Raw genomic sequence first — 17,643 nt, 5'->3', positions numbered from 1 at the left:
GCTGCAGACCGGGGCCGCACCGGAGCTCTTCCTGGTGCTCAAGGTGGGCTGCAGTGATGGGAGGCGGGCTGCTGCCAACCCTAAATTCACTGTAGCCCCCGCCCCCAGCGCCACTGCCAAGCTCCAGCCTGCAGCGGCTGCCAGCCCCAGCCTGCTCTCAGCCCACTGCAGGTCCTCTCTTGGCTTGCTCTCGGCCCACTGCAGGCTGCCACCTGCCCCTTGCTGCAGCCCTGGGAGTGGTGGACGCTGCCGGCTTGCAGCCTCTGGGCTTGTACCAAAACCTCCATTTTTAAAAAAAATTTTAAAATGCATTCCCTCCCCTTCCCCAACCATTTCTGACTTTTTTTCTCCCTCTCTATTCCCTATAGATAAGTGTAAGTAAGCTAAGATGTAGGATAAGATTTAACATTTTATTTTAGGTAGTAAGTTTTATTTTTCTCTCCCCTCTTTGCAAATAAGTGCCTTGCTATTTTGATATAGATATCCACTGTTCTTTAAGTGATAATTATAATGTTTGTATTGATTTTTTACTGCATTTATATTGTGTAATTACTGTTTAGGCCTATATATGTAAGTTAGCATAAGTCATGTCAAGTTTCCATCTTGTAATGTCAAACCTCCATCTTGTCTATTCCCGGTTGTGTAACCCATGACTCATACTACCCCTCCTGTGTAACTTGGTTCCTGAATGAATGGGGATGAATGAGGGTGCTTGAGAGACAATGGCAGTAGGTCTAAAAATAGCTCCCTCTGAATAAACATCAATGCCAATACCTGGACCAACAACCCAGCCCTTGAAACCACCCTCAACATTCAGGAAAAAAAAGATGAGGCAACCCACCATTATGCCAAGGCTGCACATGCTCAGTAAGAACACCTGAAGCCCTCTGGAACAGGACTGACACAGCCTGAACAGGCCCTCCCCATAGGAGATCAGAGGTAGTTTGCCCCATAAAAAGGGGTAGTGAAGACTGACTCTTCGGGACACCCTCTCCTTCTGGACCAGCACCATGCCACACCGCCTATCCACCCAGAGGCCCTGCCAGTGACCTCCCTCTGGACAACACCTGCTGGACAAGGACCCCTTTCCAGCCTGGATAGGTAACTATCACCTCCCACCCCTTCTTCAACCAAGGACTTGGACTCTGTTTCTCTTCCCTACCTGGACTCCAACCCTTCTACTGAGTTTCTTTCTCCTGCTGCCATTATGAGCGTGTGTGGGAACCAATAACTTCATGGGGCTGTGTAGTGTGTTGTCTGTTTAATAAACTCGTTATTTTGAAACTCCGAGTTAGGTTTTTGTCTGTTTCCTGTTTCCTCCTTGCCACCACTTATCTGCCCTCCCCCCCAATATCTCAGCTGTCTGCCTTAGTTTTCAGCCCCAATCTTCCTTAAGTAACTCCAAGCCTCAGTTCCTCAGTCAGCTTCTCTAGTCCACCGGTTCTAATCCCAGTTCTAGTAACTTTCACTCCCTACACTTTAACACTCTCTCTCTCTTTCTCTCTCACCTTAACCTTCCCCCAAGTATCCCAGGTACTCCAAGCACACACACACCTACCGTACCATCCAAGTTAGGAACTTACCTATGTATAGGTAAGTTGTATGTGTGTGAACTGGTGTGTGTGTGTGTGTATATGTCATTGTGTGAATGATATATGAATTAGTAATCTGTGTATGTGTACTGATTGTGTGGGTATAGACAATTGATTTTTGTCTAACTTTTGAAGTGTATAGTGTATGTACTTGAATTGGTGATAGGTATGCATGTGCCTAGGCTGGTTTGGATGTGTATGTGCCTGAGTTGGTAGTGTGTGTGTATATGCACCTACTTGATTTGTGTGTTTGTATATGTGCAATTGCATCACACCCTCCTGTCTAACAGCACAATATTGAGATCCTGAGAGTTGGCTTGACCCCACAGGGCAACAGACTGTGCCATGCTGGAGGGTTCGGAGCAGAGCCCTGTGGAGTTCAGGACATGGTGCAACCCAGTTGCTGCAGGCAGCTGGCACTGGCCGCTCTCAGGGGCTGTGGTGAGTGAGGAGAAGTGGAGCAGTGGGATGAGTGGGGAGACATGGGGTGAATGGGGCTGCCATCCGCCCCAAGTACTGGGAAAAGCCCGGTGCCACCTCTGCTGCAGCACCTGCCTGGTTGCGACACTGAGCTGCCCCATGCACCTCTCCCCACCTCTTCCCTAGCCCCAGCCTCCCTCTCTCACTGCCATGGGAACACATCCCTATCTGTTCCATTGGGTTCATTTTATGCAAATTTGATTTTTGCATCATTCTCTGAAAACACATCTATTGCATAAATCGAGGGAAACCTGTACAATCCACAAAAATAGTCAAATCATAAAGCAAAAACCCTTTCTTACTTAAGATTTTGCTTTTTATTTGTTTTTTATTTAACTTGCAGATTCTTGTACCATGCCCACCATTGTTGTACAAGTGCCCTGAAAATGACAAGATTTGAAAATGGACTTGAGAGAATAAGAAAATGATCCAGCAAACTTTTGAAAAGTTAGTATTAAAAAAATCTTCATTTTTTAGACGAAGTTTTTTATTTCTAAATGTACCCTGGAACTATTCCTTAGAGTCTGTATCAGATTTACTCTAATTCTGTTTAGAGTAGGTGTTTGCATAATAGATATACTTTGTAATACTTAAAGAGGTCTTGCACAGAAAGAGTGTCTAGAAACTTGACAAAGACTCCCACATTGTTACTCTAAACTCAACCACAGTAGGACAGGAAAGTTCAAAGTTACAACTTTGCATTTCTGCCAAAATACATGAGCGCCCAATCATACTGACCTGAATCAGTTAAATCCCACTGTGATGATGGAGTTTAGGCTGCAAGAAAAGTTCATATTGGGCTGACTGTGCAGTACCACCCTAGAATGCAATGTGCAGTATCTATTTTGAATTCCCCAGGGCTAGGAATTTATAGCAAGTACTGCTTTTGGGAACAGTCTTAGAAGCTGAAAAACGGCAGTATAAAGTAGCCTCCCAGTAACTTTTTAGCTACTTTGATAATGTGAGCAGATAATAAAAATAGTATCTTGCTTGCTCACTGAAGTAGTTTCTGAATCAACCATTTCAAGTATAGTAAATAGCAATAAGGTCAAATATCATAATTAACAAAGACTAAAAAACAGTGGAATTACATTTAAAATATGAAGTGAAGAAAACACAGCAAAACAGCTCAGTCAAAATGGATCACATATTAGGATATTAAATAAAATTTTCTTTAAAAAAACTATTACATGTCAAATATTATGCATATTATCTTAATAATATAGGTAATTTGTTACTACCAGTAAACTGTAGAAAATGTTTGAGACTGTTGTAAAATATTTGGCTAACTGGGCACTTGAAAATGTTGTCCTTGTTTGTTAGTTTGTTTTGTGGTGGTTTGAAAAGTGGTGGAACTGCCAGAACAAAGGGCTGACAATCCTAGGTCTTGGCTCTGCTCCCAGCGCAGTCATGATTTGGTGCCTAATTCCCAATTGAATCAATGTAGCTAGATCAGGCCTACTGTTGTGTGACCTTGGGTAAATCACTTAACCCTGCTGGTCCCTGGAATGCATACAGAAGTTACACTTAGATGTTTGGGAGGTTTGATCAGGCAAAACCATGGCCACCTGATCTAATCTAGTTCACCCACATGCGGCTCTAACATGTAGATCCCGAGATAGGTCGATCTAAGTGCCAAAATGCCAAACTGTACAGACATTCCCTGAAGGTTAGGAGCAGGCAAAAAATGACAGGCATGATTTAATTTAGCTCACCTGAGAGGAGCACTAAGTTAGATCAGGCATGGGTTAAACTCATCTAACCAAATGTCTGGGAAACCACAGCTGCTTACCTCAGCCCTAGGGGGTTTCCCTCCTCCTTCTCCCCCAGCAGGCTATTTTTAGTCCCTCTCCTAAAGCCCTCTACACCCAGATAGAAACCTTCTCCCCACACCAACCAATCTTCCTGTGCTCCTGCTAGCATCCCCAATCCTTCACCCCCCGTGACCCCACTAACCACCTCCTGCCCCAATTGCACCAGCCTCCCTGGACCCAACCAACCTTCTTTGTGGATCCACTAGCTTATATCGGGCTCCTGGCACAGCTCTAATCACTGAGTTAGATCAGACAGCCATTTTTACCCAATTTAACTTCCCAAATTTTGTGTGTAACATCTGTACACACCCTTGGTTTCTTCATGTAAAATGGGAATAGCTATACTTGTCCGCTTTGGATAATGCTGGAAATTTTCAGGCCGAGGTTGCTTAGTAAAATACTACAAGTTTTAAAGGCAACACCTAAACTATTTTTTCCTTAACTATACCAATGTTAGACACAGGACCTGGAAATCCTTTTTTCCTGGGCATCCCTAGAAAAGGTCTTGCACTGAAGCTCTATCTCATGACCCAGTTTTACTGTCTTTACTCAAAATGTATATATATAGTATCATCAGGGGTTCCCCCTTACCTCTCAGAGAAGTAGAGTGACATAAGGCTCTCCTACCCTGCAAAAGACAGCAGGAGGCTCTGTACCTCCAGAACAGCAGGTGTGACAGTAGGAAAACTAATGTGCCCTTCTTGAGCTATTGTTTTAGATTGCCTGTACACTTAGGCAGACATCATTGGATCAGTTTTGCTGGATCTGTTTTTTTAAACTTTTCTTTCAGCTTTTAGGGTTAGAAATGTACTTAAAAATGAAAGAAGAAATGCCCCTCAAGAGTAGGTTTGTAGTACCTATTCCTTAATCCATTGCCAGTCAAATAACATGCTTTCTGGTCCACAGGTGCCAATAAGATATGCTAGGACATAGCATCTTACAAGATCAGTACCGTACCGCTGAACTGAGTGTGCTAGATCCATTCAGACTAAACAAGGCCATTTGCTGGCTGTCCCTCCAGGACCATTCAGGTTGGTGCTAAACAGAAGTCAGACTATGATACTTAGCCTAACAGTGCATTACTTGAAGTAACAGGAAAAGCAAAAAGATATTTTTTCATTTCCCAGAACGATGTCCTGATCATACAAAATGAGCTAAATAACACAAAACTTGAGCAACTTTATATCATCCCATGCCAGAAGGGCACTTTGCAGACAAAAAAAAAATCACTTGAATTGAAGGTAGAAAGAATCATCACTAAGTGCTCTCACTCAGTGTTCCTAATGGGACAGATCACAGAAACCAGATTTGTGAAGGCTGCTCAAAGGAAGCAGTGACTAAATGTATCACTCTACAAACATGAATTTCAAAACCAATTACTTATAGCTTTTTCCCTCCACTACCGGCTTTTTTCTTGATAGGATTATTACTGCTGGGCCAATCACCAAATTTGGCACCAGTTCATTCCAGCATAAATCTCAAAACAGACCAATGTCAGTAAAGCTGATCGGTAGCATTAGGGATGGGTGCCCTGTGGGGCTCCGGTGTGTGGTTGTGGGTTACATGTTACACGCATGTGTGTGTATATAATGGACTGGTAAGGGTGAGGGATGCGTGGGTGAGTGTTCCCAGCTGCCATCCCTAGGGCTAGGGAGGGTTTCATCTGTGTTCTCTGGACAACGCACAAAGCCTGGGTGGTCTTAGACTCTGCTGTCCCTTCCAGCTGCCACTCCTAGAGTTGAGAAGGGCATCATTTACTGTGCATTGAACCTGGGTGGTCGTGTATTCCTCACACCCTTCCAGTACTTTTAATTTTTTGAACAAATACTCTATAAGCAGGTGACTTTTCCAGTTATTCAATGACACAGTCTACACACCACATGTAGGGTCAAAAAATCCATCTCCTTCCTGGGGCTTGACTTATTATTCATTTCTTAATAAAGACAACATAAAATCCACTCCCAGGGCTTGGCCACTAAGCCCACCTCACAGGCTCACTGGAGCACAGACTCAAGCTTCTTTTGCCAGAACAGCCAAACTTTGAATTCTGCTTCCTCCTTTTAATTACCTCCAGCTGCTGGTCCCCTCCCTCCAGGCCTGATATTGCTGGCAGGTGTTGTGGGGTAGGCCCAGCTTCAGCCTCAGATCCAGGAAAGATTATTAACCCTCTCCTTCCCCCTGTAGGGTGCATTTACCTATGGAACAACCTTTAAGGATTCAACTTGTGAGTTACATGACTATGTGAAAATCTGAGAAGTGATCTAAAAGAAGAATCCAGCTTTTGTGGCTCTGGAGAAAATACTAGCTAGATCTCCCTATGCAAGGTCTGCCTGAGTCTTCAGACAGCGTGATGAACAGCTCTGAGGGTGAAATCTATTCTGTTCATCTTATTGGTGTTTTAAAACAGTCTTTCTGCTCTAGGAATCCCTATCAATATTCCCCTACCAGCAGAGGATTGTGGGTAGTAAGAGGAAAAAAGTGCAGTGGGCTAAATCTGCCTTCCTGAGTACCATAGATACACCCCAGTGATTTTGGTAAGCACTCAAGAGGCTTTTTGCAGTTGTATCTCTCTTCAGAAGGCAGCTCAGAATCCTGCTATGACCTCTGCTGCTCCTGAGACAAGGAGGAATCTTTTTTCTCACTAAGAATGTATCCTTCTGTCACTAATCTTCCAAGTGGTGGTAGGCCACAGGTGCACCCTTGAAAAGGTGCACTTAGGGTCCTGGATTGCTTTATTCTATCCCACAGTCCTTAACCCCCGGAGACATGAGGCCGCTGTCCATGCACAGTGCTGGTCCCAGGCAGCAGCGGTAGCCTCTTCTCATCTGGTGTGCTAATCCGGGGGCCTGTACCCCCAAGGAGGTGGGCACAGCCCCGCAGAACTTCCTGGGGGTATGGGCCCCTGGATCTGTGTGCTGTATGACAGGAGGCTGCCACTGCTACCTGGGGCCAGTGGAAGGAATCTTCCCAGAGCTGGGTGCAGGCTGTGCCCAGTGCTGGTCCCAGCTGGCTGCAGCAGCCTCCACTCATCTGGCATGCAGGTCTGGGGGCCTGCACCCCCGGGAGGGCTGCAGGGCTGTGCCAGACTCCTCCTGGGGGTGTGGGCCCCCGGATCTGCGTGCCGGATAACAGGAGGCTGCCAGCAAGTTTCACGAGTTTTACTTTGAACAGTTTGAGGTGGAAAGGTGTCTTTGAAACTGCACCTATCTCCTTGAGTCTTGGCAGGCTTCATGCCCGCAGAAGGGGTTACCATACCTGCAACTTTTATCTGAATCAGGCAAGAAATGACAAAGTTTTAGGCATTTTAATGTTTTTCCATTATAGCCTGTGGGCAAAATGTTGAAATACGTCAAAACAGCAAAACAGTTTTGACCAAACAGAACAGTGCTTCGAAACTAAATGAAACACTGTCCTTTCAAAATGGCAAAATATACATTGAAACAAAATGGTGCTGTTTTGCACAGACCTAATGGCCAGCTGTACATGCTTTTTGCACTGTTCCATAAACAGCTGAAGCCCTGCAAAACAGAACCTATTTGAAGTAGATACCATTTTGAAGGGCGTCAGTGTTCTGTACATGTCTACACTGTAGGGAGCATGATAGGGGAACTTCCAATATTCCATAATGTTTTGTTCTCCCCTTACCCGACAGGACCAGGGAGACAAAAAAAAATTCACAGCAAATGAACATTTGAGTGGACCTGGCTGAATCCTGAATATGCTGATGTTCATATGCATGTAATAACTATATATTAGTGCTCTGGGATGACACGTTTTGAGAGAGATGGACAAAATCATACTAATCAAAGATGCTGACTCTCTCATTATTCTGGAATCAGGCGTAGGCTTAAAGGATTATTGAAAGTACCACTTACTACAAAGAAATATGACAAAAAATAGTCTATTAAAGTACTGAAAACAGGTACAAATGTATCATTACAGGATATATGGGTGATGAAAAAACAGTCAGTATCCTTCTTTGGAACAAGAGAGAGAAAGGGGAAATACCTTCATTCAAGGTCTGATCTGATACTGTTCTCAGACAAAACCACTAGAAATACTGGACCTTTTAAGCTTGAAATGGTGGTGGAAGGCTGTAAACCAAGCTGCAGCCAAGGCTGGGGATTTTGACTAGGGTGTGTCCATGGTCTTTCTAGGATTTAAACCCAGAGGTGCCTAGTTATAGAGTAGGGGCAGGCAGTCTGACCTCCAGGTCAGATCAGACAGGTGGTTTTCCTGGAGACCCCAGGAGCAGCAGGGCTGCAACAGCAAGGGGCTAGGGTTTCCACAGTGACTAACCCAAGTGGTTAGGCAGGGAGCTGTTCCAGGGCTGGGACTTTGTGGCAGTGACAGAGTGGGCTGGAGCCTAGGTAGAGCTGTAACCTGCTGCCTGCATGCTCCAGGCAGAGGTGTGCAGGCAGCACAGGCTCCGCCCTGGCTCCAACCCATGTGGTCACTGCTGCAAGATGTTGGCGCCCGCCCTAGAGCAGCTCCCCACCTAGCCACATGCCTTGCCAGCGCTGCTTGGGCTTGTCTCCATGGAAACTCTGGCCCCACGCTGTCATAACCTTGCTGCTCCTGGGGTTTCCGTGGAAATAGTCTGCTGTGAGGTGGCCACGGGCTGCTTGGAAATAGAGTGTAGCTGCCATTTTGCCCGGCTGTTTATAGAGCAGTGGTTCTCAACCTTTTTTGTACCAGGACCCATCTGTAAACACTGATGACCAGTCCCAACCCAGTACCCCTCACATTCCCAACCTACTGCCCCCCACCCCCAGCTACCCATGTGTGAGGCATGGGGGAGGACCTGAAGCAACCCCCTGCAGGCTGGAGCTCTGCCACCTGCAAGGAAAAGTCAGTTTCCCACATTTTTCTCCTTTAAAGGAGAATCCATTTTTGAAGTTTGTGACCCTTTCATATATTCTTGCAACCCACAGGTTGAAAAACGCTATTCTAGAGGGTCTTGCCCCTCCACTTGGGAGTCAGACTTGGGCCCAGGAAGGAAGTTTACCTGCTGGTGGGACTGGTATGGACTGTGGGTGCTTTGCCTCCTTCTGTAGTAGGGGGCCTGGCCCTCTACCTGGGATCTCTTCAGCAGGGAGACCATAGCCACTAACATCCAGCTTCTGTAAAAAGCTGTTCATATCTATTAACAGTCTAACACTTATTTGTCTGCATTTCACAGAAGCAGGGCATTGGCCACCACAGCCCCCATCTTCTTCCTGTGGCAGGCCTGGGTACTGTGTTGCGTGAGCGGCAACTGGCAGTAGTTTTACAGAGATCAGGGGATGAATCGCAGGGCTGGCTGGACAGGGCTGACCCTGCCTCAGCCAGGTGCTGGCCTGAGGGACCTCATTCCAGCCCCCTGATCCAGGCAGCCAGGGGCACTGAGGGCTACAAACACTGCTGCCTCTTGCTTGCACCCCCAGTGCTGTCTCTGGCCCCCACTTCCCCAGGCCTCTTGCCTGCACCCCCAGTGCTGGCTCTGGCCCCCACTTCCCCAGGCCTGGGACGCAGCCAGCCCAGGCCAGCGCTGAACCCATACCACAGTCCCGCCACGCGCCTGGTGCAGTCCCAGCTCGGCCGAGTGCGCGCGCAGCCGCCTCGGCCATGTAAGCGCCTGTGGCCCCACCCCCTCGCGGGAAGTGGCGGGCCCGCAGCGCGAAGCGTGGGGGGGAAATGTGCATGCTTACACCCGGGCGGGTGAATTCAAACCTTATTCTCCCCGCCCCTTCCCCGTTGCCGGTTGCGCTGACGTCACCACGCCGCGCGTCCTTCTCCCTGCAGTTGCCGGCACCGCCCGCAGAGGAAACGAAAGAAATAAAGTTTTGTGTCTTGGTTCACGGCACGGCTCTTGGGCTCGGGTCCCCCAGCGCGGACGGGCGCGCCGTGCCCGCCTCCTTCCTGCGCGAGGCAGGGAGCGACTTGCCCAAGGGAGATGGCTTCGACATACAAGGAACCGGCGGCGGTGTCGCGGATCGAGGAATTGGAGGAGGAGCTGCGCCAGTGCCAGGTATCGAGGCGGGAGCAGCATGTCGGAGCCTGCCGAGTGGCCGCCACCGTCCCGTCCTGTCGCTGGCGGCAGCACCTACGGAATGATGGGGCATTCCCGGTCGCAACACTGCCCCGTTGGGCGTGGAGCATGCGCAGTGAGAGGTTGGGCCAGGCCACGCCCTTCCCCCGTAGGGCTGGCTTGCCCTTGCCCGTGCCTCAGGCACCCCTTGCAGGGATGGGGACCACTGGCCAGATGCAGCGCGTGGTTAGAAGAATGGTCTCCATCTAGCCTGCCAGGGAAAAGGTTGTGCACCACTGCTGCTTCTCGTCCACCAGGGGGGTGGCAGCCCTACCTTGGAGGGCGATTTCCACCATGTCTGGGGTGGGAGGCACTGGGTCAGGACTGTCCATCAATGTTTACAAAAGGGTTGTGATACAAAAAAGGCTGAGAACCCCTGTTTTAGCTAGGAACTCCTTGGAGCATAGGCACACCCCAGTCAAAAGTCCCCAGGCTTGGCTGCAGCTTGGTTTATAGTTGTTCACGGGCCAGTGGGAGCAGAGAGGCCTGTCCTCCTTCTTTCAGACTGGACTATGGGAGGCTGTGATTAAAAGATGGGATGGATCTGAGTAGATTCACCTTCACATGTTTGCTGTAAAGCACATGAGAGAGAGTGGTTGGGTGCCCACTAGGGTTTAAGACCAGGAGATGCTGAACCTCTGCAGCACTGTTGATGGTGTTTCATGATACATCTCTTTACATCAACTTGCGTTCCACCACCGCTACTTTGAAGCTGTATGGAACACCTAGTGTTCATGAAGCGGTACCCGAGTTCTGCACAAACCCCAAAAAACCAAAGCCATGAGTAGAGGAATTCAGCTGTGCTTGCGTATGATAGCCATATAGCCTTGGAAGTAGGCACCAGTCCGAACAATTAGAATTCCAAGGGACCTCAGGAGTTCATCTAGTCCAGTGGTTCCCAACCTTTTTTTTACCGTGGCCTGGCAGGAGCGGGACAGGGAGCGCATAGTTAGCTGCCTCCCTCCTGGGGCTCCCCTGCCACCCAGCTTTAACTCCGGAAGCTCAGCTGTGACCCCGGAAGCTGCTTGCCTAGCTGGACGCACGGGGCTCCAAGCAGGGGTTTGTACCATGGCCCCACAGCCAACCTGTTGCAGCCTGGTACCGGGCTGTGGCCTGGTGGTTGGGAGCTGCAGATCTACTCCAACTCCCTTCTCAAAGCAGAACCATCCCCAACTAGATCATCCCAGGTAAAGCTTTGTCTATCTAGGTCTTAAAAAACCTCCAAGGATGGAGCTTCTGCCACCTCTCTGGGTAATCTGTTCCAGTGCTTCCTGGTGAGAGAGTTTTTCCTATTATCTAACCTAAACTTCTGTCTGTGACTTGATGTCACTGTCTGTTTTCTTAAGGTGTGCCTTCAGTGTATCCTTGTAGCATTTCGTCTGCCCACAAGATCTCAGGCTGTTACCAAGCTGGAAGTAGAGCACTGGTTTTGGGAGTCAAGAATCAGGGCTTTGCACACAATGTCCTAGCTACTGAAGTTGGTGTTTGGGGATCACAGACTCCATGCTGGTAACTTTGGGTTCTGTCAGACCAGGCTGGACAAAACCTGCAGCCCAAGTGATACAGGCAACCTCTGGGTGATATATGTTGGATCAGGGAGGACACAGACAGAACAGTAGCAGACAGGCAGAGCATCTTTGGGGAGGGTGCCAGGATAGTTTGTGGCATGCCTGCCAAAAGAATTTGTCCCCGCTGCCCTAGATCACACATGATCTTGAATCTGTTCTGTTTGGTATTATCAAAGTGTTAGTAATGTAAGATCTCCCCACAGCAAGTGGCTTTGGGCTGGGCTGGGAGTAGGGGTTTGACCTTGGGGGTAGGTTAGGCACTAGTTTTCCAGCATGTTCTTTCCATTCCATGGCATCATTTTACAGAACTTTGCTGGTCAGATCTTGTCAGGCCGTTGTGACTATCAGGCTGTCATACCTGCACCGAGAGAATCCTTTTTATACCTGGTGAAAGCTGGTATTGGGTCAAGCAGCATTAATGCCTACCCCATCCTATGTCCCTTTGGTGTAGGAGGAGATGCCTTTTGGAATCCTGGCTTTCTGCAAAACTTGGTTGCATAGGAGAAGAGAGTTGGAGGGTCTGTGGAGATGATTATAGTGACAAAGGTTGTCTAGAGATGTTGGGGGGAAAGAAGCATTCAAAAGCATTCAGAGTATTCAAGTACTTAAAATTCACTGAGCTTTCTACTGCCATGAACATACAGTGGGAAAAATATCCTGAGAGAAGACTGCTCTATTAACTTGCTGGCTGAGCAGGAGTTACAGTATTACTAAAACTGAGTTATATCTTATTATACATCAACCTGAGTCATTTAACTTCAATTACTTTCATAATGCAAAAAAAGAACAGTGAAAATAAGCAGTATGCGTAGAGTTTCTAAATCACATGGATAATGTAACTTGGTGTTGGGATACATAAAATATGGTCATTCAAAAACACAAATGATAGTTAAGCGTCTAACTCCCATTTGTGCTTTGGAGAATTTTTCCACTTCAGACTATGTACTCATTCTGTTTTTTAGAGTAAATATACTTGTATTGCTCCCTTGTTGAGCCAATTGTAACTGTAGTGAGGTCAATGGAAAAAAGGTTTTTTGATATGGGATAGCTATGGACTTACAGCTAATACACATTCAGCTTTCAGTAGGACTGTTTCAGCCAAACATTTCCCCACCCCAGCAGAGCAATAGGCCAGAAAGAAAGAACTTCTTGTATGAACTACATACAGCAGTGATCTTTTAAAGTTAATTTGTTGGTTAGAACATGTTAGAACTTCTTGTTAAAACAGAATGGATGTACCCATCTCTCTTGTCTACAGCACTATTCAACACCACTCAAATCAATCAAAAAAAAAGACCATCAGTCATTATAAATAGTGATTTCTCTTTTCCCAGTGGATCCCTTAGAATGTTCTTTTACTTAATACTCATCCGCTCATAAATTTAAAGAGACAGGTATTTAAATCTGTCTATCTTAGTCATAGAGCTGAAAGGGACCACCAAGTCATTTAGTCTGACCCACTATTTTAGGCAGAATTATCCCTGTGTAAACCATTTCAGGCAAATGTTTGTTTAATCTGCACTTAAAATTTTCCATTGACAGACATAACCACAACCTCTTTGGGGTTATTTGTTCCAGTACCTAACCATCCTTATAGTTATATAGTTCTTCCTAATATCCAACCTAAATCTTCTTTCTTGCAATTTAAGCCCGTTGTTTTGTCCCATCCCCTGTGGACATGAAGAACAATTGATTGACATCCTCTTTATAACAACTCTCTTGCTTTTTTTTAATTGGAAGATTCTTTGTCAAATTCCTTCTCCCACTCCTTTCCCTCCCCACCCCCTTATGTAATACTTTCCAGACCTCTGATTATTTTTGTTGTTTTTTTCTGCCTAAGTGTAATGTCTCAAGCTGGACCTGGTATTACAGGTGAGACCTTAGCAACGCTGAATACAGCAGAAGAATCACTTTTCATGACTTGCATACAATACTTTTACTAATTCATTCCAATATACTATTAACTTTTTGCAGTAATATATCACTGTCAGCTCATTTGCCTTGTAATCCATTGTGGTCCCAGAATCTTTTCTGTAGTACTGTAGTCTAGTTAGGCATCCCATATTTTGAACTTTCCTAAGTTCAAAATTTTTAATAGTTTGTAATAAAAGTTTTGATTCTGTTCTTCGTGCTTGCCCTTTTTCTGTTCCGTTAATCTTTTTTTCAGGCCAGTTTTCTAATATTTCTAGATAAACTTGAATGCTTATCCTGTCCTCTAGAGACTACAGCAGAGGTTTCCAGACTTTTTCTTATTGTGTCCCCCTTTCCAGATGTACTAGCCCACGTAACCCTTAACAGCATATGTTTTGTATTTTACCCCCTTAAATGCCAATTATTATAATGAAAATTAAATTTGCCATTACACAGTTTCTCCTGTGTATCCCCCAGAGACGTCTTGCGTACCCTCAGAGTTCCACCTAACTTTGGTGTCATGGTTGAAAATGGGGGTGGGTGGTGCATGCTGGTGGTGCATGTTAGTTCATAGAGGAGATAAGAAACCAACAGTAGACAATTTCTGATGAAAACATTTTTCATTGTTCCTTCCTCTTAAGAAACCAACTCTAGTATGCTGTACCAAGGAGTATTGAATCTTCATTTATGTAGTTTTAGGTCTTGCCCATTCAGAATTATTTCTGGATAGTTCTAGAATGGGTGCTCTTATTCTTGAGCAAACGAGCCTACATCCATTTGAGCAAATTGTCTACATCCACTTTGGAAATGAATTAAAATAAATCTGAATAAGACTTCTTAATTGGGAATTGGAATCCCACTCCTGGAATTAATGAGGACTGGTTAATCTGTTGTAAAATTTGCACCCTCTTAGTTCAGATTTTGTTTAATTTGTATGCAATTTTTTGGAATATGTATATCAATAGGATGAAATTTATAGTACCAACGTTCCTGTTCTCTTCATTTCACTCCAAATATGTAGGTTCTGACCTTTTAACCATCTATATAGACTTGTCTTCAAGAAAATAAGACTGTTTAAAATGAATACAGTTTTAATGTAAATTTGTTTATGGATTAATTATTTCATAGTTCCCCACACAATGAAAAGAAAGTTGGAAGTAGAAGCATGTTTAATGCCTATATATCTATCTATCTATCTATAGATATATATATATCTCAAGTATAGTCTACTCATCCATTTTGTTGAGTTACATTCCCATCTACCTTCACTGCTTCTGGAGTTTCAAATGGGTATGGTATTCTTCAATTCTTGCTCCAAGTTGCTAATATTGCTGTGTTCTGTTAAGTAGTTATGTTCTATGCCAGGGGGGACAAAATGACAGATCCTTCCGGCACCCAGACTCTATTTTCCCAGCAGCCCCTATCCGTGTTGCTGCAGCCGGTTTCCATGGAGGCCTTGGCACCAGCAGTTCAGGGGGCCAGGGTTTCCATGGAGACCAGCGCTGGCAGGGCGTGTGGCTGGGTGGGGAGCTGCTCCGTGGCTGGGATCTTGCGGTGGTGACATCATGGTCCGGAGCCAGGGCAGAGCTGTGATCTGTTGCCTGCATGCCCCTGCCCTTATTAACTCCTCCCCTAAAACGGTCTGAGCTACTTACAGCAACCTTAGTTGGGAAACAGCTATTTGTCTGATGGGCTCAGTAGACAGTTACGACTTTTGGACCGTCCTTAGTGCTGTCAGTGTTAGGTAGCAGTCTCTGCTTCATGGCTACAGAAACAGATACACTGCGAAGGAGAAGAGTGCTGAAATTGATGGCTGCTAGTCAATTTTACAGAGGCAATAATAGTCTTCAGTTTCAAGGCTACTATTAGCAGAGAAACTGACTAGCAGCTGATTGATTAATTGAGTCTGCCAGCCATATGAATGGCAAGGTATTTGTTCTGTCAGGAGGTATAACAAAGTGTGAACAGTTGAGCACATGCTGTGTTTGCATGAACTAGCCGGCATGCTTAATGTGGCTTAAGCAATGCCTTTTAATATTGAGCTCAATGGGAGATGGTGGATGGCTTGTGCTGTTTGTATGATTTAAATGGCTGCCCTCATTAGCTGTGGGCATCGTAAATAGTTTTGGCTGTATATCCCAGCTAGGAAATTTTCAGGTGGAGCACCTTTCCTAAATGAAAATGCTTGTTATCAAAACTGTAGTGTTTCACAGGAGCATGTTGGTTTTGATGGAACTTTTGATAGAGAGCACAAATCCAGGGCTTTCAGGATTCTGGAAGAGCATGTTTTGTTTCTAAAATGCCGAAATGTTCCCTTGCAAAAATATGTTTCTGAAATATAATGTTAAGGATTTTTTCACTTTCACGAAATATTTTGAGGTTTTGCTTCTTTGCTCTGATTTGGACAAAAGTGACATAAAACTTCAGTCAGAACTGGAATAAAATGCTCAGTCACCTCTAGTCCCAGGATGCCTTCTCAGGTGTGATTAACTCGGCAGTTTTAAATTTGCGACCCTTTGCCTAATAACAGTTGCTTCTCCCCTTCAAGTGTCTAAGTGGGAGGAAATTAGTAGTATTAGGCTGGAAGAATTAGCAGCGTCTGTGGGCCAAGATATGGGGTAGTTCTGCACATGTTAATTCTAGAACAAGAAGCTGTTAGCTATGTTGTACAGCTCCCCTGTAAAATAGCAGGGGAGCTATTTAGCTCCCCTGGGTAGCAAAGTACATTGGGTCCAGTGTAGTGCTTTGCTAATGTGGGTATATTGCTTCTGATTCCAGAGCTAATCTGCAGAGAGCTAGCCCATGCAGCCCTGCCTGGTACTGCTCTGCACCCTGTAGATCAGGGGTAGTCAATGTTTTTTGGCCGGAGTGCTGAAAAACACCACAATGCCTACCTCGGAAGGTGCCGGAGTGCTGGCATGGCAGAAAAACAAGATGAGGGCAAGGGGTACATGGCAGGATGGCCTGCTTGTGCCCTGTGCCCCCCACCCAAAGCCCCTGCCCCACAGCCCTACTGCCCCTTGCCCCCACCCAAAGCCCAGCCCCACAGCCTGGGCTCTGTGGCTACCAGCAGCTACCCTGGCTCTGTGGCTGCCAGTAGCTGCTGGAGCCCGGGCTGCTTCCAGCAAGGCTTGTAGTGTCCCAGCTGGCTGCTGGGAGCAGCCCGGGATCCTGGCTGGCAACAGTTCCCCAGAGCTGGGACCGGCTGCAGCTGGGAGGCTCCAAACAGCTGTGCTGGGCTCTGGGCTCTGGCATCAGCTGTGCACCGGTGCGTGCAGGCATGCCTCGGAGTGGATGGTAGGAAGAGGGGCCTGAGGCAGTGCAGCCCTGGTCTCTCCCCTGCTGGGACTGCTCCCAGCACAGAGGTGATGAGCCTGGTGCAGCTGTTTGTAGCCAGCCCGGGCTCTGGGCAGCTGCAGCAGGCAGGCTGCAAACAGCTGTACCGGGCTGCACAGTTCTGGCACCAGCTCCATGCTGGCAGCGACTCCACCGTCACCTCGGGGTGGGTTGTGCTGCCCTGCCATCCGCTCTGAGGTACACACGCAGTTGCTGCCAGCATGGAGCTGATGCCAGAGTTGCGCAGCCTGGTGCAGCTGTTTGCAGCCTGCTTGCTGCAACTGCCCAGAGCCTGGGCTGGCTACAAACAGCTATGCCAGGCTCATCACCTCCGTGCTGGGAGTTGGGGAGAGAGCAGGGTTATGCTGCCTCAGGCCCTGACTGCACTGCCTGCTCCAAGGTCTGCCTGTATGTGCTGGTGTGGAGCTGACGCCGAAGCCCAGCACAGCTGTTTGGAGCCTCCCGGCTGCAGCCAGCTCTGGCTCTGGGGAGCTGCTGCCAGCCAGGATCCCAGGCTGCTCTCAGCAGGCAGCTGGGATACTGCAAGTCCTGCTGGGAGCAGCCCAGGCTCTGTCGCTGGCAGCAGCTACTCAGAGCTGGGGCTAGCTGTGGCGTGCCAAGCAAAATGGCCTTGCGTGCCATGTTTGGCATGCATACCAGGGGTTGTCAACCCCTTTTGTAGATGTATGATCCTGTGACAAACTGTATGTCTGCCTCTCTTGCCCAGTCAGTCAGGATTACTTTCAGCAGATCTTGCTATATTTGAGTCTTGTGAGTTGGAGGAAGCCAACTACAAGTACAGTGTTGCCATCTTCTGCATTCAAAAACTATCCTGGCTGAAACCCCCCCCCCCAGTTTTTTTTCTTTTTTTT

The 17,643-nt window shown here is 46.9% G+C and overlaps 1 protein-coding gene and 1 long non-coding RNA gene across 5 annotated transcripts in view; both read left to right on the top strand.

The window, feature by feature from the left end:
• LOC109323745 overlaps nucleotides 1-9,337 on the top strand; it is a 14,957-nt gene extending 5,620 nt beyond the window's left edge. Inside the window, exons 2-3 of the long non-coding RNA XR_002104737.1 lie at nucleotides 6,366-6,369; nucleotides 9,218-9,337. This is a non-coding gene — a long non-coding RNA (uncharacterized LOC109323745). The remainder of the gene's footprint in view (nucleotides 1-6,365; nucleotides 6,370-9,217) is intronic.
• A 99-nt stretch (nucleotides 9,338-9,436) lies between these two features.
• The window catches only part of CNTLN (centlein), a 370,048-nt gene continuing 361,841 nt past the window's right edge, over nucleotides 9,437-17,643 (top strand). For all 4 annotated transcript variants that reach the window (XM_019555081.1, XM_019555079.1, XM_019555082.1 and 1 more), the window contains exon 1: nucleotides 9,437-9,896. In XM_019555081.1, coding sequence (XP_019410626.1) covers nucleotides 9,822-9,896 — 75 coding nt within the window. In that variant the 5' untranslated portion in view covers nucleotides 9,437-9,821. The remainder of the gene's footprint in view (nucleotides 9,897-17,643) is intronic.

Source organism: Crocodylus porosus, unplaced genomic scaffold (genome assembly GCF_001723895.1).
Source record: "Crocodylus porosus isolate Cpor-Errol unplaced genomic scaffold, CroPor_comp1, whole genome shotgun sequence".
In the NCBI taxonomy this organism is placed as follows: Eukaryota; Metazoa; Chordata; order Crocodylia; family Crocodylidae; genus Crocodylus; species Crocodylus porosus.
The sequence above is the reverse complement of the archived record's forward strand: the minus strand, read 5'-3'. Positions and strand labels throughout refer to the sequence as shown.